This window comes from Piliocolobus tephrosceles, chromosome 6 (genome assembly GCF_002776525.5).
Source record: "Piliocolobus tephrosceles isolate RC106 chromosome 6, ASM277652v3, whole genome shotgun sequence".
Classification (NCBI taxonomy): domain Eukaryota; kingdom Metazoa; phylum Chordata; class Mammalia; order Primates; family Cercopithecidae; genus Piliocolobus; species Piliocolobus tephrosceles.
Genome location: NC_045439.1, coordinates 102,930,235 through 102,954,568, shown reverse-complemented (window position 1 = coordinate 102,954,568; position 24,334 = coordinate 102,930,235). Strand labels below are relative to the sequence as shown.

At 40.0% G+C, this 24,334-nt stretch overlaps 1 protein-coding gene across 1 annotated transcript in view; it reads left to right on the top strand.

Annotated features, from left to right (window-relative positions):
* Nucleotides 1-22,592, top strand: part of RAB8B (RAB8B, member RAS oncogene family) — an 80,214-nt gene extending 57,622 nt beyond the window's left edge. Inside the window, exons 3-8 of the mRNA XM_023185281.1 lie at nucleotides 3,590-3,650; nucleotides 9,171-9,248; nucleotides 10,162-10,251; nucleotides 13,447-13,512; nucleotides 17,461-17,511; nucleotides 18,303-22,592. Coding sequence (XP_023041049.1) covers nucleotides 3,590-3,650; nucleotides 9,171-9,248; nucleotides 10,162-10,251; nucleotides 13,447-13,512; nucleotides 17,461-17,511; nucleotides 18,303-18,395 — 439 coding nt within the window. The 3' untranslated portion in view covers nucleotides 18,396-22,592. The remainder of the gene's footprint in view (nucleotides 1-3,589; nucleotides 3,651-9,170; nucleotides 9,249-10,161; nucleotides 10,252-13,446; nucleotides 13,513-17,460; nucleotides 17,512-18,302) is intronic.
* Nucleotides 22,593-24,334: the final 1,742 nt, after the last annotated feature.

Below are 24,334 nucleotides of genomic sequence, written 5' to 3'. Positions count from 1 at the left end.
ACTCAAAAAGTTTTGGATTTGGGAGCATTTTAGATTTTGGATTTTCAGATTAGGGATCCTCAACTGTAGTAGGTTGTCACCTCTACTTCTGACTGACTGGCTATAAATTGGGATTCTGATGACCCCTCTGATTCCTTTAATTTATTAGAGCAGCTCACAGAACTCAGGGAAACACTTTATTTGTGTTTACCCATTTATTATTGCAAGGAATACAGATGAACAGCCAGATGGAAGAGATGCACAGGGCAAGGCCTGTGGGAAGGGGTGAGGAACTTCCACACTTCCTTCCTTGTGGGAGGGGGCATCTACCTTCCAAGCACATCCAGCACCTCCATGTGTCTCACTATCCTGAAGCTCTCCAAACCCGGTCCTTTTGGATTTTTATGGAAGCTTCCTTATGTAGCCATGATTGATTACATCATGGGCCATTGGTGATTAAGTCAACCTTTAGCCTCTTTCCCTTCTCCAGAGGTTGGGTGGTAGGACTGAAAGTTCCAGCCCACTTATCACTTGGTTGGTTCTCCTGGCAACCAGCCTCCTATCCTGGGGCTGGACAGGAGCCCCAGCCACCAGTTATTTCATTAGCATACAGAAAGAACTTAAACACTGTTACAGAGTCTAAGAATTTTACTATCTGTGTGCCAAGAATCAGGAGCAGAGACCAAATATGTTTCTTATTGTATGTGTTTCTTACTGTATCACCCTATCACAGCTACTATAACAAAAATACCATAGACTGGGTGTCTTAAACAATAAACATTTATTCCTCACAGTTCTGGAGGCTGGGAAATCCAAGATCAGGGTGCCAGCAGATCCAGCGTCTAGTAAAGGCTTGCTTCCTGATTTGTAGACAGCTATCTCACTTGTATCCTCACATGGCCCAGAGAGAGATCATCTCTCTGGTGTCTCTTAGAAGAGCACTAATCCCTTTCACAAGGGCTCCACCCTCATGACCTAATAATCTCCCAAAGTCCCCCTATCTAAATACCATCACATTGAGGATTAGGCTTCAACATATAAATGTTGGAAGAACACAAACTATCAGTCCTTAGGATGTTTCCCAACTCTAATGTTGCAATATACAAGGCAAAGATCTTATGATTACCCAACTCTGGTTCATAAACTCCTGAAGAGTCTGTCCAACTACAATGAATAAATATGGTTCCTCCAGATTGCTAGGTTGAATATTTTTGACATGAACTCAGAAGCTCTTCTTAGATTTTTTTTTAACCTCCTAGAAGCTGGTTTAATTTCTTTCAGTTCAGTGCCTTGCATGGAGCCATATAGATTTGGAGCTTTGGGGAGGTTTTTGATGATGTTTGCAGATCTAATGTGTAATGATGACAACAGTAGACAAAACGTAGAATTCAGAACAGCACGAAGAATGAGGCAGGGCTGAAGAGTAAAGTTATACGTATTAGCTTTTGCCTTAGGCTCTATTTCTTTTTTGAATCTCAGAACTGGGATACAAGAAGAATATCCCCCAGCCCTTCTTTTATAGAGAAGGAAACAGGGACTGAGAGTGGTTAGGTCCACCTGAGGGCATATGTGATGAAGCTGGGACAACTACTCAACTGCCCTGGAACGTAGTGATTAGCTTCCTAGTGGTTTCCAGTGTACTTCATTGAAAAATGTTATGAAGGTTACTATAGGCTGCCCTTTCCATCCATTGGTATTGAACAAGATGCCAAATATTTTACAGATTTAAAAAATTACATCTTTTCTCATGATACCCTCCTTGGGTTTCTCAGAGAATTTCTGACTCTGTGCTGTGTAGTCCTGATCAAAGTGTTTCTGGGAGCCTGTGTGTGATCAGCTAATTATAACTTAATAGAGAGTAGCCACAACATCATGGCACTATCTCTCATTACTCTCAGCAACAAAATTGTCTCCATTCAGTCCTCACAACTTACATTTAAAGTGGTAGTGTTTTTCTTCCATCCTCACTGCAAAGCGGGTTCTAGGTCAGCAGTGTGTTCAAATCAAGAAAATATCGTTAGTCTACCCGAAAGTGCTTGGCTTCCATTTCCCCATGAATTGTTAGCTGTGCATCAAACAAGTGCCCCATGTATCTAATGCTGATCAAAAAGAATGACAAGATAAGATGGCTTTTTTGTGAGGCCTGGCCCAGAGCTGAACAGCTGAGACCTAAGATGCTTGTCTCCTTCAAGAGTATGAGCTGGGCCAGGCACGGTGGCTCACACCTGTAATCCCAGCACCTTGGGAGACTGAGGCGGGTAGATCACAAGGTCAGGAGTTGGAGACCATCCTGGCCAATATGGTGAAACCCTGTCTCTACTAAAAATACAAAAATTAGCTGGGCGTGGTGGCACGCGCCTGTAGTCCCAGCCACTCGGGAGACTGTGGCAGGAGAATTGCTTGAACCCGGGAGGCAGAGGTTGCAGTAGCCAAGATCGTGCCACTGCACTCCAGCCTGGGCACAGAGCGAGACTCCGTCTCAAAAACAAACAAACAAACAAATAAATAAATAGTATGAGCTGTTTAGTGGCAGAGCTGGGGCCATAGTTCCTCTGAGCCTGTTTCCTCATCTGCAGAACTTGGATACTGGTAATACCCCCACCCAGTAGCCCACCCTACTGGGCTGTGGTAGACATCACGTGAGTGCAGTGTGAAAGTATTTTGTAAGGTATATGTCTATGTTGAGGTATTTATTGCTTTTTAACTTACGATATTCCCTTGGGCCTTCATCTTTTATTAGGATTTGATATATACTAGATTTCTAGTATGTTTCCACAAATGCTGCTTTCTGTCCTGCAATTAAATTATCTTAGTAGCACAGGGAATCAATTAGCTCTGGCTAGAAGTGGAAAATTTGAGAATATTGATTTTCTCAAGTTTCGAGGAAATTTAACTTCCTTTATAGGATTGCTTCTATAAATGAAATCAGAAACTCTTGTATTTTTCAGAATGCATTTTAATGGTATGCCATCAGCTAAAAAGCAAAAATATATGAAAGTTTATATAGTTTTGACATGTTGTTTATGTTTAAAAGTCTTTGAAAACATTGTCAAAATTTATGTGTTGAACTCCAGGTCCCTATGAAATCTTGGGCTCCATAGCTGAACGAGTTCTTGAGGAGATCTATTTTATTGTGCTCTGCTGAGCAGAATGTACACAGTAATAAGTCCAGCTCAACTGCTTGCTTTATACAGAAATCAGACATTCAGGCAAGAAAGCAAAGTGCTTTAATCATTAAGCACTTACAAAAAGGATTATAACTACCTCCGGGAGTCCAAGAATTTAGAATTATTCTCTATTCCCTCCCACGTGTGTTCGACTAATATAACACGCCAGTTCCTAGGAGTATTTTTCTGTATATTTTCCTGTTGCCGTTTTTATCAAGGTCTGGGTTTTTCACCCAGGTCATTGTGAGCTCTTGACAGGCTCCTGTGGCCACCACTGCCTCCAGCTTGCAGATGTGCAGAGGGCTCCCTTTGTGTCTCATTCTCCTTTCCCCTGTGACCACTGCACCCTGAGCAGACCGGAATTACATCTCCTACAGCAGGGTTTCTCCTCAGTGATGCTGGTGATGACTTTAAAAACCACTCTCCTTTGTTTCATATTTTAGGGACACAGCGGGTCAGGAAAGATTCCGAACAATCACAACAGCTTACTACAGAGGAGCCATGGTGAGTGTGTTGTAGGGTTTTGTAACTCTTCAGGTAGAAGTAAAGCATGAATGTTTGTTTGCTAAGATTATAGAATTCAAGCTGGAGTCTAGTACAATGGAGAAAAATACAATTTTTGATGGGGAAACGACATTTAAAGGGTTTTTGGTTGTTTTTAGCAAATGTATACTTTGCCAGTGGTCTTCATCATCATAATCAGGTGATTAACTTATAGAGATGTTCTAGAACTCCTCCACACATTCTGATGTGATTCTATATTTTCATTATTTTTCCTTTTATTAATACCTTATGGCATTCTTAGCAAACCACAAGCCCTATGACTAAATGTTCCTTTCTTATACTCTCTTGTCATTTAGCCCTGCCACCATTATTAACTCTTACCTCACCACCTCCACAACATCCACTGCTGTGGCTCATGTCTCTGTCATCCCCCTGACCACCATTCTGCCAGCTGGCTGGAAAGAATCTGGCGAATCTTGACTACCAAGTTCTTTGCTGAATCCAGGCATTTTCCTTGCTGTCATAACTTTGTCACTTGTTATGTTCTATCCTAAGATGTTTCATCTATTCAGTGCACTTTTATTGCTTTTTGGCTCTGGGCAGTGTGATGCTAGGAGTACAGTGGTGAGTAAGGCAGCTTGGAAGCCGCCTTACTTCCACGAGCTGTGCTTAACCATGCCTAGAATGTCAGGTTCAGACCATGGCTTTATCTCTGGTGTTTAGGCCTAAGCCAAGCACAAGTTGGAGTCTTGAATTATGATGAAATCCAGTATGCTCAGAGAGTCTTTGAAGGTTGAACAACTGAGATCATGAACCCCAACTGGTAGATTGTAGGGCACCAGCTGCCATCATTCCCAACTCATTGCTTAAAAGATTCTTGTATTCCTGGGAGCGGTGCTAGGGTGACAGAGCTGAAGGGGTGATAGCTGTCCCCAAGCCTCCAGGAAGATGTGGTCTGAACCCACAGATCCCCTCACTGACATGCTGACATGCTGCCCTTCCTCCTCTACCACCACTCACTCTCCAGTGTTGGAGTAACATCATAACTCATCCCCACAAGAAGAGTAGGGATTCCTTTTTAAAGCTGAAGTGTACCACTAACCATTTTATGTGTATTTGTTCCGCACACTCCACCCTATAATACTTTTAAGATTGTAAAGGGTCATCATTTGAATAAAAATAGCTGCCAGCCACTCTCTATTTTGCTTAGACTGGAATCAAAGGGAAGGGGCTTATGATATGTGCCAGGAAGACATTTGTTTGTTGTTTGTTTGTTTCCCCCAGGAAGGAATTTTAGGGATAAAAAGAACATCATAACAGGGATGATTTGGAATAGTTTACAGGTAATTCTGATTAGAGGCATCTTAGACACACATGCCTTTCTGTTGAGTAGTTCTTTGCATGCTAGGAATGATGTGCTGACACCATTTGCATGCTCATTTTCACTGGAGGGTGGGCAGGGGTACTTAGAATGTGAGAGTAAATGTTTCGCTTGAATGTCTGGCTGTAGTTTGTTGTATGAAGAAAGAGGGCATGGAAATATATATATTTAGATTTCAGGATTATCTTTTAATTTATTTACTGCCTAGTCTCTCCTCATATTACTTCAGCTAATTAGAAATTGTTGCTATTCTAAATAGTATTATCTTCCATATTTTGAAGGTAGAGATTTCTCTCTTTGTTCTCCTGTAGACAATGCCAGTGTCTGACACATAGTAGAGGCTCAATAAATGCTTGCTAAAGGGGTGAATCAGTGGGAAATTTTAGACCTAGAAACCATCTTAGATTTATAAATCTTCAGGAAATCCTGCTGTGCCTGAGTCTTGGGTCTCTCAAGTCATCTGTTCCAGTGGGTTGCGGGGCCCGCCATTTTCAGCAAGTAGTGGTTATGGCAGGTTTAGTTTGGTTGATTCAGGTATGTGGCATGTTGACAAGCACTATACTAGAGTCTGTCACCATGTCATTTCGAACACATCAGCAGCATTCATAGGCATAGCAGTGATCCTGATGGACATTTGGGCTTTGGGGAAAAACAGGACCATATCATTACATTATTAACATTTCTCATAGACCAACACCATCTTCTGAATTCGTAGGAAGCTCTTCTTCTTGTAGATATATACTAGATACATAGAGTTTTAACTGATACACTTGAATTTGTATTTCTAACTGATTCATAATATCTTATTAGCTTAAAAACATAAGAAATAGGTGAATGATTTCTGCTATTGAAACTAAAGATATAAATTAATAATAACTGCCATTTATTGAGTCCAAGCTATGTCTCAGACTGTAAGTGAAGTAGTTTACACATATCTCAGTAGATCCTCAAAACGATCTAGCGTGGAAGAAGTATTGTCCTCATTCTGTAAATGAGGACATGGAGACTGAGAGGAATAAAATAATGTCTCCAGGATCTCCCAGTTAATATGTGCTGGAGTCTGAGTTAGGAGCCTCAGACCCTAGAGCTTGTGTTCGTAACACCACACCATGTTCACACTTTCTGTGCTAACCAGTGAAATGAAACTTCGTGATGAAATGGCATGTATGATCTGGGTTGTTCACACAGTCCAAAGGATGGTAGGGCTAGGGCAGTAATTTGGGTAATTTTAATATTGTAGGCAGCCAAACACATTGTATCAGGGATTATGCAGAATCCACTTTGATTTGTTTTTATTGTGGTAAAATATACATAATAGAACATTTACCATTTTGACGATTTTAAAATGTATAGTTCTCTACTTTGACCTTTTCTTGTTTTGAGACGGAGTTTCACTCTTGTTGCCCAGGCTGGTGTGCAGTGGCACGATCTCAGCTCACTGCAACCTCCACCTCCCAGGTTCAAGTGATTCTCCTGCCTCAGCCTCCCAAGTAGCTGGGATTACAGGCATGCACCACCACGCTTAGCTAATTTTGTATTTTTAATAGAGACAGGGTTTCACCATGTTGGCCAGGCTGGTCTTGAACTCCCGACCTCAGGTGATCCACCAGCCTCGGCCTCCCAAAGTGCTGGGGATTATAGGTGTGTGCCACCACGCCTGGACTGACCTTTATAAATAAAATTATTTACATTGAGACAATTGTAAAATCACCTTTACAGCATGTAACCAAAGTGAAGCATTTGTATTTGAAGCTAGAGGAAGGGAGGGTAGAGGAGTTGTCATTTAAACAATCATGTATGTTTTTCTGGTTGCAAAAAGGATACATATACTATAGGAAACTTTGAAAATCCCAAGAAATCATCTAAAATCCCACTACTCTGAGAGATATATTCTGTTAACATTTGATTTCCTGTATTCTTTGTCTGTGTGTATATGTGTGTTTTATATGATATATATTTATTCGTATTTATATATTTTATATTTACTTACAAAGTTGGAAGCCAGACCTAGAAGGACTTCCCCCTACCATACTAAGGAATTTTAATTTAAATGTGAGTGTAATGGAGAGGTGCTAAAGAGTTTTGGTCAATGAAGTGATAGCTCTAGTGCCCTTTTGGAAAGTGGATTAGAGGAGGCTAAGAATGAAAGCAGGGAAGCTGGATGTGGTGGCTCATGCCCAGAATCTCAGCAGCTCAGGAAGCGGAGGTGGGAGGACTGCTTGAGTTCAGAAGTTTGAGGCCAGCCTGGGCAACGTAGCGAGACCTCGTCTCTAAAAAAAAAAAAAAAAAAAAAAAGAAAGAAAGAAAGAAAGAGAATGAAATTTATCAGGGAAATCAATTAAAGATGACGGGAATCCAGGTAAAGACTAATTTGTGAGAATCTGAATAAGGCTGTGTGTGTGATAGGTAAGATTCTGGAATATTTAGGATATTGGGTCTCTAGGACTTAGTGACTGATTGGCTATAGCAAAGAAGATAACTCCCACATGTGTGCTTGGACTGGCTGACTGGGTTGTATTACTTTCACCAAAATGGTAATACAGGGACAAACAGAAGATTCAGAGGAGACAAGACAACCTCATGTTTTACTTTGTTGAGTTTGCTGTGATCACAGGGGATATCTATTGGCCAGTGTCCACAGAGTGGTCTCTCGAGTACCCCAGCCTAGCCCTTCAGCCTCATCTTGTGCCCTCCACCCATTAGATCTGTGCAGCCTTGCCAAGCTGACTTTCTTTCACTCAATCCAGTGGTCTCTGGTTCAACATCAGCAAGAGATTTACAATGGTTCTGCTATTTGCCAGGTACCTGGGCTTCCCCTCTTCACCCTAACTCCTTGTTCTTTGCCTATTTTAAGTCTAATAAGTTCCCAGGCTTTGGCTTTAATGTCATTTCCTCACGGAAGCCTCCCCTGCCCACTCCAGCCCCTCAACCAGATTCAATTACATCCCTAGCATATGAGCTCCCCATGCATCTTCATAGCAATTGTCAAAATTACGATTAGTTGTATAGATATTGGTTCATTGTCTGTTGTCTTTGCTAGCCATCTATAAGAGGAAGAGACCTTTTCTATCTTGTTCATTGCTAGTAGCATCTAGTGTAGTATCAAGCACACAGTAGGTGCTCACTGAATATTTCTGTAGTAGATGGACAGGTGAGTAGTTCTAGCACTTAGTACAGAAGTGTGGTCTGGGGATATAGATTTTGCAATAGCATACAGGTGTTAGTTTAAACATTTGGAAAGTAAACCTTTTAGAAATACCAGACATGGGCCGGGTGCAGTGGCTCATGCCTGTAATCCCAGCACTTTGGGAGACTGAGGTGGGCAGATCACGAGGTCAGGAGATCGAGACTATCCTGGCTAATATGGTGAAACCCCGTCTCTACTAAAAATACAAAAACTTGCCGGGCGTGGTGGCGGGCACCTGTAGTCCCAGCTACTCAGGAGGCTGAGGCAGGAGAATGGCGTGAACCTGGGAAGCAGAGCTTGCAGTGAGCGGAGATCGTGCCACTGCACTCCAGCCTGGGCGACAGACAGAGACTGTCTCAAAAGAAAAAAAAAGAAAGAAAGAAATACCAGACATGGAGTCTTTAAAAATATGACGAGAATGCCTTTCATTAAACCAGTATAACAAATGCATTGGATTTTAAGTGTCTGTGATGTACTTAGATAGTGACAACCTATTTTTTTGATCGACATATATAAAAAATAATTTTAAATCAGTGTAGTCTCAATCTTCGTAGAACGGTAGAAAGGAAGATAGTTTCTACTTGGAATAAACAAGTGCACAATGGAAGTGACGAACTCTTACTCCCAGTGTTATCTGTGTTTTGACTGAACACTCAGCCCCAGTTGGTGCTGATTGCTTTCGTGTTAGGCCAGGTGGAAAGGGTGTATCACCTTTACCACAATCACCAATTCATTAAAGGTTAACAGGGTTTTTATTTACACGGTGAGACCAGTGGAATAATGTATTTATTGATTTTTGTTTCTCTGTACTTTTCAAATTTATTATGAATCCTTTTGTAAAGGGGAAAAATGGACAAACAAAAGGTTTCTGGAGGGTAGGAGTACATTGACATTATATACTATAACTTTAAATATATGAAGTACTAAATAAAAGTCTTTTTCCCCATTACAGGGCATTATGCTGGTCTATGACATCACAAATGAAAAATCCTTTGACAATATTAAAAATTGGATCAGAAATATTGAAGAGGTATGTGCGGAAAGAGAATGGTGACATTGGAGAAGAGTCCTGCTGGGTGCTTGTAAAAGGCTCCTCTGTCTCTGCAAGGCAGCTGAGCTGCTTAGAAGCAGGGCATGGGCACGTTGGGCCCTCTCTCTCTAAAGAACTCCATAAATCTCTGGTGCTGCCAGTCTGACTACTGGGGCATAGGGGAACAGAGAAGTAATGTCACAAAATTTTAAGTTTGGGCCAGATATGGGAAATAATTTAATCCTAGATCACATTTTACACATGAATAACAGACCAGAAAGAAATGATTTGCCTGTGCTCATACAGCCTTTAAAAAGAAGAGCCAGGATTAAAACATCTGGTTCCCAGCTTCTATCCCACCATGCTGTTTGGCTAGCAACAGTATCTCTTTACCCTGGCAACTTTTTGCCCTTCTGACATTTTCTCCATCTTAGATATTTGAAGATTGTTCTAATCCCAGGATAATTGGTATTAAGATTTTTTAATGTCTTCGTCACTTAAGAAATCTGACTGATAAATTTTGTACACGTTTCTATTAACTTAGATGAATTTCTTTTTTAAATAGTTCAGAATCCAGAATACCTTCTCTACTGGTTCACTCAGTACCAAGTTTTTGTCCTTCTTTGACCCAAATATTTGGAAATTTTGTCATTAGATCACCGTAAACTTTATTTGTGTTTGTTCCACCTTCTTTCCAAACCTCGGGAAGAAGGTTTGCACAGGCTCTGTGAGGGCTCTTGTGCTGTAGCTTTGCCCCTCCTCCCATCTTTAAACTTTTCTCTGAATTAGGCCTTGTGTGAGTGAAAGATTATTTGTCTTATTAAATTCATGTGTTTCTGACAAGTTGGATTTGTCTTTTAAGTAATGGGTTTTTCTCAGGCTGTTTTTATAGCATGCTATTTTCTCCCTGCAGCATGCCTCTTCCGATGTTGAAAGAATGATCCTGGGTAACAAATGTGATATGAATGACAAAAGACAAGTGTCAAAAGAAAGAGGGGAGAAGGTAAATGTGAATGGAATGAATAAAGGTTGGATTCTACTCACATTAAGCATTTCTTTTCTTCATATTGTTTAATTATTGATTTAAGTTTTTTTTTTTTAATCTGTGTTTTAATCCTTTTAAATTGGATATCAACAACAAAGAGATGTAATCCATACTTGAATGGTGTGAATTAGTATTCGAGATCCAGCTCCCTATACTGTGTGGTCATGACTCATTCCTAAAGAATTTGCTAATGTTTTCTGGGAGATACAAATTGGTCCTTTCTCAGATTCCTGCAGCTTAGAGTTCAGGCTGTTTCTTCCAGATCTGTGTGAAAATGCCCAGTTTTGAAGTTAAAGTAATTGATTCTTTTTTTAAAAAAAAGTTACCGGGTAGGTGAAGTTTCAACAGGAATCATTTTCCAGTTCATTTTTTTCCCTAAGAATATTTTACTATACATTAGCTTTAGGTTTTATGGATAAATTCCTTGTAACTGATCAAGCTATGGATGTCATTTATACGTTGTTTATGGGCATTTCTCTCTTTTGTGTCCTGTAAAGCAAAGGAATATTTTGTGCACATATTTACTTCTGTGGCAGATTCTAAATTGACTTAGAAGCTTCACTTTTTAAGTCTTGGAATTTTGCTTTAGCCTTTAAAAAAATTATATATGCAAATTGCATTTTCTTTTTTCTTTCTTTCTTTTTTTTTTTTTTTCTGTTTGTTTTTGTTTTTGAGACAGAGTCTTGCTCTGTCTCCCAGGCTGGAATGCAGTGGTATAATCTCAGTTCACTGCAATCTCTGCCTCCTGGGTTCAAGCAATTCTCGTGCCTCAGCCTCCAAGAAGCTGGGATTATAGGCATGTGCCACCACACCCGGCTAGTTTTTGTATTTTTAGCAGAAACAGGGTTTTGCCATGCTGGCCAGGCTGGTCTTGAACTCCTGGCCTCAAGCAATCCACCTGCCTCGGCCTCCCAAAGTGCTGGGATTACAGGTGTGAGCCACCATGCCTGGCCACATTTTGTTTTTCAATTTGACTGTGAACTTTTGCTGCAGACTTTTTTCCCCTAAAAACATTTACTTAATTTTAGCATTGTAAATAAACTAGGAACTTTTGGAGGAATATATGAGAGTTCACAGTTTGTCTCAATAGAAATCAAAGCTTGAATGCTTTAGTATTTAAATTTTTGTTCAATTCTGGACTCATTTATTAAAAGTAATTAAGGCCTGGCACGATGGCTGACACCTGTAATCCCAGCACTTTGAGAGGCTGAGGTGGGCGGATCACGAGGTCAGGAGTTCAAAACCAGCCTGACCAACATGGTGAAACCCTGTCTCTACTAAAAATACAAAAATTAGCTGGGCATGGTGGCACGCACCTGTAATCCCAGCTACTCAGGAGGCTGAGGCAGGAGAATCGCTTGAACCCAGGAGGCAGATGTTGCAGTGAGCTGAGATAGTGCCACTGCACTCCAGCCTGGGCAACAGGGCGAGATTCTGTCTCAAAAAAAAAAGGTAATTAAAAGTCAGTATAGTTTTTTGTTTTTTATTTGAGATGGAGTTTCACTCTTGTCACCCAGGCTGGAATGCAATTGCACGATGTGGGCCCACTACAACCTCCAGCTTCCTGGTTCAAGCGACTCTCTTGTCTCAGCCTCCCAAGTAGCTGGGATTATAGACGCCCACCGCCACACCTGGCTAATTTTTGTATTTTTAGTAGAGACCAGGTTTCACCATGTTAGCCAGCCTGGTCTCTAACTCCTGACTTCAGGTGATCCGCCCGCCTCGACCTCCCAAAGTGCTGGGATTACCAGTGTGAGCCACTGTGCCCGGCCTAAAAGTCAGTATAATAAAGTTGGAGAATTATACTTTGGGAGCAGATAAAGCGAGTGAATGAATCCCAGGCTCTTGGTAGTTTTACCAGTGGAGGATCTTGACTACAAGTCATCCAGGTTCTTGGCATTTTGAGCAAAGAACTGGACAAAACGCACAAACAAAACAATGAAAGAATGAAGACAAAAAAAGCACAGAATTATCGAAATGAAAGTATACTCCACAGAGTGGGAGTGGGCTTGAGCAAGCAGCTCGAGCACTGGTTACAGAATTTTCTGAGGTTTAAATACCCTCTAGAAATTTCCCATGGGTTACTTGGTTCACACTCTACATAAATGAAGTAGTGGCCCATGACCAGTCTGATTGGTTGCAGAAGGTGACCAATCAGAGGATGAAATGAAGTTACAAAGTTATGCCCTGTGCAGACGTCTGATTGGTTGTGGGAGGGGACCAATCAGAGGTACTTTCCATTTTTAATCTGTGAGTCAGAAAACGGGAGGAGGTTGCAACGGGAATAACCCCTGTACTTTGTTACTTGGGCGTGGAAGGCTGGGGTTTTTCTTTTGATTTAGTTATAGGAAGTCAGTATGAATTGGTTTTAGGTTCCCTGCCTCCAGACCCTATTCTCCTACCTCAGGAGGGTAGGTATTTATCCTATATTAGAGAACTAAAAGTACAAAAAAAGAAAAAAAGAGAGGTACTTAAACTATTATTATTATTATTTTATTTTATTTATTTATTTATTTTGAGACAGAGTCTTGCTCTATCACCCGGGCTGGAGTGCAGTGACGTGATCTTGACTCGCTCCAACCTCCGCCTCCTGGGTTCAAGCAATTCTCCTGCCTCAGCCTCCCGAGTAGCTGGGACTACAGGCGCGTGCCACCACGCCTGTCTATTTTTTTTTTTTTTTTTTTTTTTTTTTTTGAGACGGAGTCTTGCTCTGTCCACCAGGCTGGAGTGCGGTGGCGCTGTCTCGGCTCACTGCAAGCTCCGCCTCCCGGGTTCCCACCATTCTCCTGCCTCAGCCTCCCGAGCCTGTCTAATTTTTTATATTTTCAGTAGAGACGGGGTTTCATCGTGTTAGCCAGGAGGGTCTCGATCTCCTGACCTCGTGATCCGCCTGCCTCGGCCTCCCAAAGCTCGTGAGCCACCACGCCTGGCCTTAAATTATGTTTTAAATGGAAGTTGTGCCATCTTTCTTATGATGATTGAGTTAAATTATTAAATTCCGAATACAGTAGAAGAAAACAAAGAAATTTGAGAACCACAGGAGTTCTGAAATAGATACCCTACCTTTGAGACTTTGAAAAACCTAAGAAATATAAATGCATTATACGTTCAAGCATCTTTTGCTAAATTTAAATATTTCTGTTTGCCTTTCAGCTAGCAATTGACTATGGGATTAAATTCTTGGAGACAAGTGCAAAATCCAGTGCAAATGTAGAAGAGGTAAGAAGGAAACGTTTGGTGACTTGTTACAGAGCAGCACAGGTGCTTAGGGGCCTGTGTTCAAGCAGCTCTCAAAGCTTTGGTATTTTCTGACCTAGTGAATGCCTTTTGTTGACCCAACTCCACTTTGCAGGCTTTTGTGCTTCTGATTTTTTTTTTTTTTTTTTTTTTTTGAGATGGCGTCTGGCTCTGTTGCCAGGCTGGAATGCAGTGGCATGATCTCGGCTCACTGCAACCTCTGCCTCCCAGGTTCAAGCAATTCTCCTGTGTCAGCCTCCCAAGTAGCTGGTACTACAGGTGTGCACCACCACACCCAGCTAATTTTTGTATTTTTAGTAGAAACGGGGTTTCATCATGTTGGCCAGGATGGTCTTGATCTCTTGACCTCGTGATCCACTCGCCTTGGCCTCCCAAAGTGCTGGGATTACAGGCGTGAGCCACCACAACCAGCTGCTTCTGATTTTTATGCAGACACTGGTTGTTGAATTTCTAGCATGTAGCCTCCACGTGGGTTAGATTGCACAGTTAAGATTCACAGAATAGCCGGGCGCGGTGGCTGAAGCCTGTAATCCCAGCACTTTGGGAGGCTGAGATGGACGGATCACGAGGTCAGGAGATCGAGACCATCCTGGCTAACACGGTGAAACCCCGTCTCTACTAAAAATACAAAAAAAAAAAAACTAGCGGGGCGAGGTGGCAGGCGCCTGTAGTCCCAGCTACTCCGGAGGCTGAGGCAGGAGAATGGCGTAAACCTGGGAGGCGGAGCTTGCAGTGAGCTGAGATCCCGCCACTGCACTCCAGCCCGGGCGACAGAGCAAGACTCCGTCTCAAAAAAAAAAAAAAAAAAGATTCACAGAATAGAATGTAGAAGTTCAGTTTTGCCCTTTGTTTGGGCAAAAATCCTTGACTAGAAGACCAACCAGTGTCCTGTGCTCATTCATGTCATCCTGTATGCCTGCAGCAGAAGAGTTAAATCACTTTCAAGGCTATACTCTCTCAAGGGAGAATTAAGCTGTTAGTTTATAGGACACATTCCTTTAGTGTACACATTTGAGATAGATTAAGCACAATAAATTGTAACAGTGGCATTTAGTACAAATAAGAAAGTGTGTTTATCAGGGAGTAGGGTTAATAAATTTTCATTAAGTTACCTATTAAGGAAAACCAAACCATCTAAAGTCTTAAGAGAATACGTTTTCTTCAATACCTAATGTAGATGACCAGTTGATGGGTGCAGCAAACCACCATGGCACGTGTATACCTATGTAACAAACCTGCACATTCTGCACATGTATACCAGAACTTAAAGTGTTAAAAAAAAAAAAAAAAAAAGATTTCTTCACCAAGAGAACTGTTGATATTTTCTCTTTTAAAAAACATTTTTTCAACTGATCATAAAAATAATACATGTAATTTACTGTAATTTACATGTGATATGTGTTAATACATGTAATTATTTTAATTATACTGATAGTCTCGTAAACATTTAATTTCCTAGATTACTCATTGTTCATCATAACATGATGGTTAAAAATCGAGACCTACATGACTTTATTAGCCAGAGGACACTGATCAGAACTTTTTCTTTGTTTTAAATAATGTAACAGTTATTTGTTTAGGTTGGCGGATGGGTGTTAGGAAACAGGAAGCCTCTACTGATTTATTTACACAAGCTTAGATAAGCAGAAAAATGCTTCCCTCTGCTTGCTACAAAAGGATTTCCCGCCATCAGAAATAATCCAAGTTAAAAATGGGCAAAAGATCTGAATAGACATTTGTCAAAAGAGGACAAACAAATGGCCAACAGGTATATGTAAAAATGCCGACATCACTAGTCATCAGGGCAATGCATATCAAAACTACAGTGAGCTATCATCTCACCCCAATTAAAATGGCTTTTATGAAAGAGATAGGCAATAACAAATGCTGGAAAGGATGTAGAGAAAGGGGAACCCTCGGCCGGGTGCGGTGGCTCAAGCCTGTAATCCCAGCACTTTGGGAGGCCGAGACGGGCGGATCACAAGGTCAGGAGATCAAGACCATCCTGGCGAACACGGTGAAACCCTGTCTCTACTAAAAAAATACAAAAAAAAAAAAAAACTAGCCCGGCCAGGTGGCGGGCGCCTGTAGTCCCAGCTACTCGGGAGGCTGAAGCAGGAGAATGGCGTAAACTCGGGATGCGGAGCTTGCAGTGAACAGAGATCCGGCCACTGCACTCCAGCCTGGGTGACAGAGCCAGACTCCGTCTCAAAAAAAAAAAAAAAAAAAGGGGAACCCTTATATATTGTGGGTAGGAATGTAAATTAGTACAGCCACCATGGAGAACAATCAAAAAACTAAAAATAGAACTGCCATATGATACAGCAGTCTCACTACTGGATATTTACCCAAAAGAAAGAAATCAGTATATCAACCTAAGTGTCCATCAGTGGATGAATGGATAAAGAAAATGTGGTATGGGCCAGGCGCAGTGGCTCACACCTTTAATCCCAGCACCTTGGGAGGCCGAGGTGGGCAGATCACGAGGTCAGGAGATCGAGACCATCCTGGCTAACACGGTGAAACCCATCTCTACTAAAAATACAAAAAATTAGCCAGGCATGCTGGTGGGCACCTGTAGTCCAAGCTACTTGGGAGGCTGAGGCAGGAGAATGGCGTGAACCCGGGAGGCGGAGCTTGCAGTGAGCTGAGATCAGGCCACTGCGCTCCAGCCTGGGCAACAAAGCGAGACTCCGTCTCAAAAAAAAAAAAAAAGAAAATGTGGTATGTATATGCAATGCAATACTATTCAGCCATAAAAAGGAATGAAATCCTATAATTTGCAACCGTATGGATAGAGCTCCCTGAACTGGGAGTTGCCTGAGCTGCTGATTCTAGCCAGGCATACAGATGGTAACAACTTTGCCAGAGCTTTAAATCAGTGTGGTTAGACTCATAGGTGACGAGTTTGACAGTGAGACACTGACAATGAGTAATAATAGTAGTTGTCATATTGTTTTTATTTGATTAGATTGGAAATAATCCTTGTAGTGAACAGTTTTTGGGGATCAGGAGTGTTGGGAACAAAGAGGCTGATTTAACAGTGGGTTTAGCATGGAGACATGGAGAATCTTTAATAGTTCTTGGCTTCATAGAAAAAGAGATGGTGGGTTTAAAAAATGCTTGGTTTGTATCAAGAGACATTATGGATAAATTATCACTAAGATTAATCAGATTTGCCCTGCTTCTATTTGAACTGACTTCCACGGTGGGGAATTTAGCCGAGAGCTCCAGCAACTGTTGGGATTTTGAAGTGTTCAGACACGGAAAATTATACATATTCAGCTATAACAGTGAGAGCAATTTGAAAGAAAAGGTCAGAAATAAAAAGTAGAGTTTTTTGTGAAGACATATTTTAGAGCTATAGGGTAATACATAATTATTCACTCATTAAACTAGATGTTCAGCATCTCCTAGATGAGCACTGTGCCCTGCTCTAGGGAAGTTGGGTAGCTTAGACAGAGCTTCTGTCCTGTTTTTGGTGTACTGAGGAAGTTACTCGTGATTCAGCAAGGGTGTTATTGTGATAGATATTATGTCACATGAAGAAAATATTTGATGAATGAATGATAGTTTGATAACATTAGAAAATGTTTATGATACAATCTCAAAAGAGTAAACATGTGCATACTATGATTACAATAGTTACTTTCTTAATGTTAAAACTTTAAAGTGGTATATTTATAGTGAAACAATGAAAAATTCTGTATTTCTGTTTTAAAATAAGTCAGGCATCGTGGCTCACACCTGCAGTCCTAGCTACTCAGGGGAGACTAAGGTGGGAGGATTGCTTGAGCCCAGGAGTTCCAATCCAGCCAGGGCAACATAGCAAGACCCCATCTCTGAGGTGGGGGGAATATATGTATATAGTGAATATATATTAATGAAAATGTTTTGTTTTACCTATAGGCATTTTTTACACTTGCACGAGATATAATGACAAAACTCAACAGAAAAATGGTTTGTATCACTTATAATTTTTATTTCCATTATGCTCTCTATTTGGCATTTGATGAAAAGGATAGGTCTAATTATAAGATATTCACATTAAACTCATTTTTTTCCCTGACTCAGATACTCATTTGGTTGAACTCTGATTCTTAGTTCTGTTTGTTTAGGATTCTTATTTCTGAACTGCAGCTGTTTCATATCTTTCATCTGGCTGTTTAAGTGATCTTGAAATTGAATTTTGACCAGAATAATAAAAATAGTAATGGCACAAATTCGATTTTTGCCATAAAATTATCCAGTTCAGTTTTCATGTGACAGATATTTATATCTATGTAGCTATGATTTTGAAGTTGCTAAAGTGTGCTTAAATTTGAAATCATTAAGACAACCTTGAAAGTTTGTTTTATGCTGAGTCCTGAGTATAATTGCATACCTTATACTACTAGCTCTTCTTACCTCTAACAGAATTGCATATGCCAGTATCTTAACATTGTTTCCATCATTACCTTTGAAACTTTGCACTCCATTGGAACTAGAAATAGAAGCTTCCTATCTAATACATTATTGATATAAAAGCTGCTATTGTAAGGGCATTTTCCTCTTTTTAATTCACCATTTCCAAATAAAAAGACAACATTGGTGCTTAACTAGTTCCCGTTCTGATAAAATACTCTAGTGAATACATATTTCACTAGAATACACATTTCACATGGTGTGGTTAGTTATTTTTATTTTTTAGGTAACTGAGGTCAAACCATGAAACTTTTATTTCCTTGGTAACTTTATCATCTATTTTTTAGAATGACAGCAATTCAGCAGGAGCAGGTGGACCAGTGAAAATAACAGAAAACCGATCAAAGAAGACCAGTTTCTTTCGTTGCTTGCTACTTTGATGAACTCTTTCTGAGAGACTGCAGCACACCTAGAGGGCCCTTTCCTGCTTCTCTGAAAGCACAGGTCACCCAGCCTCAGAATCACACCTCCCGGCTGCTGCTGAGAGCACCACTGAACTTAGACCTCTCAACACAGAATGCCAAGTGGATTCCAGCCTCGTGGCCTAGCAAAAGAACAGGCTCCTTTTTTCAAACATGGAAGCAATGAAGTGGAGACACATGCAGGACCTAACTTGTTTTTTTCCTTGTTTTATTACCTGTTGCAGAAGTTGTTATCTTTCTTTTTTACTTTGCGCATCAGTGTTAGCCTTTCCCTATTTCAGCACAATCTTAGACTCATATTTGCACACTTTTGTGTCATGAAGTTCTAGATAAAATTGTACGTGTGGCAATGTTAAAAGCAGAGCATTTACGGCAGAGGTTACTATACTAAAAGGGTATTTGGTCTGGTTCATATGGTCAAATATTACTGCCTTGGTAGCATTTATTTAAGGGCTTTTTCTTAAATAAGAATCATTAAAGTCATTAAAAAATTTTACTGAAATGCCCATCTAGTCATCAAAGGCCACAATTTCTTTATTTCTTCAGATTGTTAAGCGCTTTGCTCATTCCTGACCTGTTTGCCAGAGTCTGGGTAGCTGAATGAATCATTTTTTAAAATGATTACCTCTGCCTAATCTATAGAAACTGCATTTGGAACTCACCATAATCTCATTTTTCCCTGGGGTTTGTATTTGCTATTCTTTTCCATGTTTGACTTACTGTAATCACTCAGTTACCTAAAACTAATAACACATTTGAACATTATTATCTGTTTCTATTTGTGAACTTCTTGAGCTGAAATTTTACGTGGGCTGAGAGAGATACCATTTAGGGTTTTAGTCCAGCGTCTAACTGTGATTCTGTCAATAAGGATATGTAATAGATTTTTTCTTAGGTTCACTCCTTAGCTGGCTGGTTTATTTGTAATACCAAATTCCTGCCATGATCCATGTCTACAGAAGTTAGGTTTAGATTTTAGTTTGTGGAAAGCTTACCTATATAAAGACAGATTAACTTGTTGATATAAATTTAATAGAGCTAGCTCTTGGTAATGGTGAAAATAATGACTTTTGGTTGGTTTTATTTGGGAGGTATTTTTAGAAATAAAAGTACTTAGACCTAGTGTAGCCTCCAGGAAAAGTCTTGCCTTTTCATTAGAGAAAACAGGACCAAGGTTTCAGTTTTCAGACAGTTGTTGTTGAATGTGTAGAACCCAGTTCCATCTGTTTTGGTTCATTGTTATAGAACTTAGTCTAGTCATCTGGGCTAAAGCCGACCAAAAGCTTAGTTGCCTTTCTCAACAAACACTGGTACTGGTATACTTGTGTAGATAAAACCATCACAAGGTATTTAGTGTTAACTTATGTGCCAAATTCAGATCACTATGTCATTGCTGTTACTCTAGCCTTCAGTGTCATAACACAGAGGGGGGATAATACAGAGGGGATGAGGGAAACGAATTCTGTTAATAATTATTCTTCCTGGTGTGCCTGTTTTGCTTCACAAAGGCTACTGTCATGCTGGATAGTTAAGAACAGGAGATGGCAGTGGAAAGGGATTGCTTGTTACCACAGAGAATTCTCTTCAAATTAAGATATGTCATTAGAATGCTTGAACCAGTCAATCTTTCGTACTTACTTGAAAATAAAGGAACAATTTAGCAGCTGCAAATATGCCCAAGCTATTTTTGATATACTAAACTTATTGTTGACAAATTTCAGCCTCTGTAATTTTTTTTTGTAATTACCTGTAGGCTTAAAAGTCATTCATTGCTGTTCTGGTATAATTGGTAGTTCCGTGATTGAAAGTTTATTGTAATTCTACTATCTTCAAATTAGATACATTTTCAAAAGGAAAAAATAATTTTTTAGAAACATCTTGTATTGACTATTTCCTGAAAAAAATCCAAGCAGTTAAGCTTTCTGGATGGTAACAAAGTACCTTCTAAAAGATAAGTGCTATGACACCATGTATGAATGTAATTCTCTTAGTAATTTACCTCTGACTATTTGGTGTCTTAATGCTTTGGTTTATATAATCTCAGGGGTTGTCTGCAAACCAAAACTGACATATTTTGTGGTTAGCTTTTATTACTTTTTTTTTTTTTTAACAGAATGCTTTGCTTTGGTTCTATTTCTTCTTTCTTCTTTTGTCTTATGTGGAATAACTAGTCTCCATGAACTTCACTTGAAAGAGCCTATGAAAGTTAGATGAGTCTAAAAGTGCTCTTTGAAGTAGCAGCAAACTGGGAGTATATGCTCTGTTATATAGAAATAAATTGTCCTTGCTATTTTCTTACATTTAGCTTTGCTAAATTGTATATACATTGAGCTAAGACCTTAGGTAATTCACTTTCTGCATGATAAAATGACCCAATAAATATTCCACTTTGCTTAATAATGTACATACAGTGCATTATTTTTTCTATTTGTAGATGAATTCAATGACAGATAATTGTCTGTTCCCTGCTGAAACGGAAGAAATCTAGTTTTTTGTGGACATTTTTGCGGTCTTACGGATAAGGTACATGAAGAGTTTTGCAGCAGTATTAGTGGTTCCGTGGCTGCACTCTATTATCATGTGTAAATTTTTGACAATAATTGGACTAGACCTTTTCAAATAGAGTCTGAGCGTATCAGACAGTGAAAATGTGCTGTAACTAAGTAGCATGTAAATCAGTTGATTGTAAAATGTTTCACTGGGAACTTATTTTAGCTATATTTTACTTGGACAGACTATGATACAATAATCTACCTGTGCATCAGTTAGTGGGTGCTGCAGGGTTTCTTACTATTTACATAAACATTTTGTGCAGTCTTTGTTATAAATTTTCAGAAGACTATACTCTTTACTTTGAAGGACTATTTTTTAATTATACCTCATTTAGCTAACTAGTATTCTAATACCTGGTAGAAAAACAGTGAGCCAGCTTTTAAGCATCTAACAAAATTTAGACTCTATGTTTTGTTTTGAACTGAAGACATCATTGGGAAAGGTAGGAAATATTAGTTTAGAATAGAGCATACATGTCATATCCAGTAGCATAAAAAAAGTATTATCTCCTTGTCTCCATTAATAAATTTAGCTGTGCAATATAGGTGCGTTTTTGCAGAAGTTTCTAAGTAAGAGATTATAACTCCATTTTACAGGTTCTGAATGCTGAGAGTCTATATTAAGGTTTATAAAGTTTTCCCTGTGATCAGTAAGTGATACATTTAAGCAGACATTCTTTTCAAGTTCATGACTTAGATTCCTTTACAAATTTAGTTCTCAGTCTTTAAAGATGAGCTTCTAAGCTTAAGATTTTAAAACCACATTTCATTATGTTGGTTTACTTATCGTAAATTTTAAGCACTCATTTCTGCAATCAGGTTTCTTAGATTTTTTTTTTTTTTTTTTTAAACAGAAGAGACATTCCTTTTTCCTTGTTACATCCAAAGGGGGCACAGGAGTGGTTGGAAAGGAATGTCTAAAAATGAAATCCCTTGATACAGAGGGACCCAGACGGACAGGATATGCTAAAAGAATTTCAAATTCTAGCACGACTTTAGAGTAGAATCAGTCATATTTTTAGACTAATAAAATTAATGACTATCATGTTCACTCTGAAAAAAATTAAATGAAATGTACAGAAATAAAAATTAGCAAACAGTTATTCTAGGGATATTTTCAGATTTTACTTCATTTCTTGAAATGTGTGTGCCATATGCAATTGCATTTCTTGTGCCAAGAAACTAATAGAACTTATTTCACTTTCTTACCTTTTTTTAAAATGTGAATTTAGTTATTATAGTTCAATTTTATGACCTTACAGATGGGTTTTATTTTGTTTGCAGCTGACACTGCAGTTCCTTTCATGCAAGATACCATAAACTGTTTGATGAAAATCATGCCCCTAATGGAAACTCTCCAGTTTTTCCATATAATTATCCTACTGTACATGTTTAAACATATTTTATTTTTACTCCAATGGCTTAATGTGAAAACCTCCTGCAGATAAGTGGACCTGTCATGTGGTTAATCTTGTTTAAGCCAATTCATTAACTGTGTACTGATACTGATGCTGTGTTTTTTTTAAATGGATTTTATTCCAGGTGAACTTTTTTTTTATAATAATGTTCATCTAAAATAAAAACTACGTAATGAAAATGAAAATGCTAATGGCTCTCTGAAATGGACTGCACATTTTAAAAATGTTTCTGTAAATTTGGACCAGACGCAATGGCTCACGCCTGTGGTCCCAGCACTTTGGGAGGCTGGGGTGGGTGGATCACTTGAGGTCGGGAATTCAAAACTAACCTGGCCAGCATGGTGAGACACCGATCTCTACTACAAAATTACAAAATACAAAAATTAGCCGGGCATGGCAGGGCACGCCTGTGGTCCCGGCTGCTCAGGAGGCTGAGGTGGAAGAATTGCTTGGACTTGGGAGGTGGAGGTTGCCATGAGCTGGGATCGGGCCATTGCACTCCAGCCTGCACAGTGGAGTGAGACCTGTTTCACAAAAATAAATACATAAATAAATAAAATTTAAAATGTTTCTGCAAATTTGATAGGTATATGACTCAAACCATGGCAGACTTAAGATATTTTAGCAAACTTTATATCTGACCCAGAATTGTTTAAAGATCTAGAAGAATAGCCAGCTCCCCTGTTCCTGTGCATCATACTTAGCTCAGCATACACTGAGGTTATTCTATTGTAGAACCTGTAGCTTTAAATTGATCACCCTTCCTTTCTTAGACCTTGCAAATTTAGTTTCTGTTGTTGTGTTTTCACTTGAAAATAATTTCTTTTGTGGTGTTTTTTTTTTTTTTTTTTTTAAATTAGATGGAGCCCCACTCTGTTGCCTAGGCTGGAGTGTAGTGGCACAATCCTGATTCACTGCAACCTCTGCCTCCCAGGTTCAAGCAATTCTCTTGCCTCAGCCTTCCAAGTAGCTGGGATTACAGGCACACACCACTATGCCCGGCTAATATTGTATCTTTAGTAGAGATGGGGTTTTGCCATGTTGGCTAGGCTGGTCTTGAACTCCTGACCTCAGGTGATCGGCCCGCCTTGGTCTCCCAAAGTGCTGGGATTATAGGCGTGAGCCACCATGCCTGGCCTTGTGGTGTTTTTGAGACAAGGTCTACTCTGTTACCCAGGCTGGAGTGCAGTGGTGTGATCATGGCTCACTGTGGCCTCTACTTCCTGGGTTCAAGCGATCCTCCCACCTCAGCCTCCGGAGTAGCTGGGACTACAGGCACTACCTAACCCAGCTAATTTTTTTTTTTTTGGTAGAGACAGGGTTTCACTATGTTGCCCAGCCTCATCTCCAACTCCTGGGCTCAAGTGATGCTCTCACCTCGGCCTCCCAAAGTACTGGGATTACAGGCATGAGCCACCGCGCCCAGACGGAAAGAACCAATTTGATGACACTAGCATTGTCGATACTCTCCTACTTTGTTTGCACATGTTCCCAGTCTCAGCCTTTCCCATTCATCCCACAGCCATTTCAGACCTTCACTATTCTTCTCAAGCTTCCTACCTCTTCCCTGTCCTTCTTCATGGACTGATCTTTCACCTCCCTCCTTCCAGAGGAAAGCATCAGTCATGAAACACGTTAGCCTCCTCTCCCTCCCTAACCTACAGGCCACCTTCATCCTCACCTCCTTCCTCTTGGTCTCAGAGGCATTCTTACCCCAGGCTCTTCTCTCTGCCCCTTCTCTGAATTCATCCTCCCACTACTATCCTGCTTTTAGGGAACTCACAGCTCTTTCTCTTGTACCTTCAAACCTTTATCCTTTCTTAGCCCTTTCCTTCAGCCTCTGAGCATCCTCAACCCTCCTACCCTGTGGCTTGTGGCCCTTTCTCACCTACTGTTCTTTTTCCTCCTTTCTGTTATGCTTAAAGGC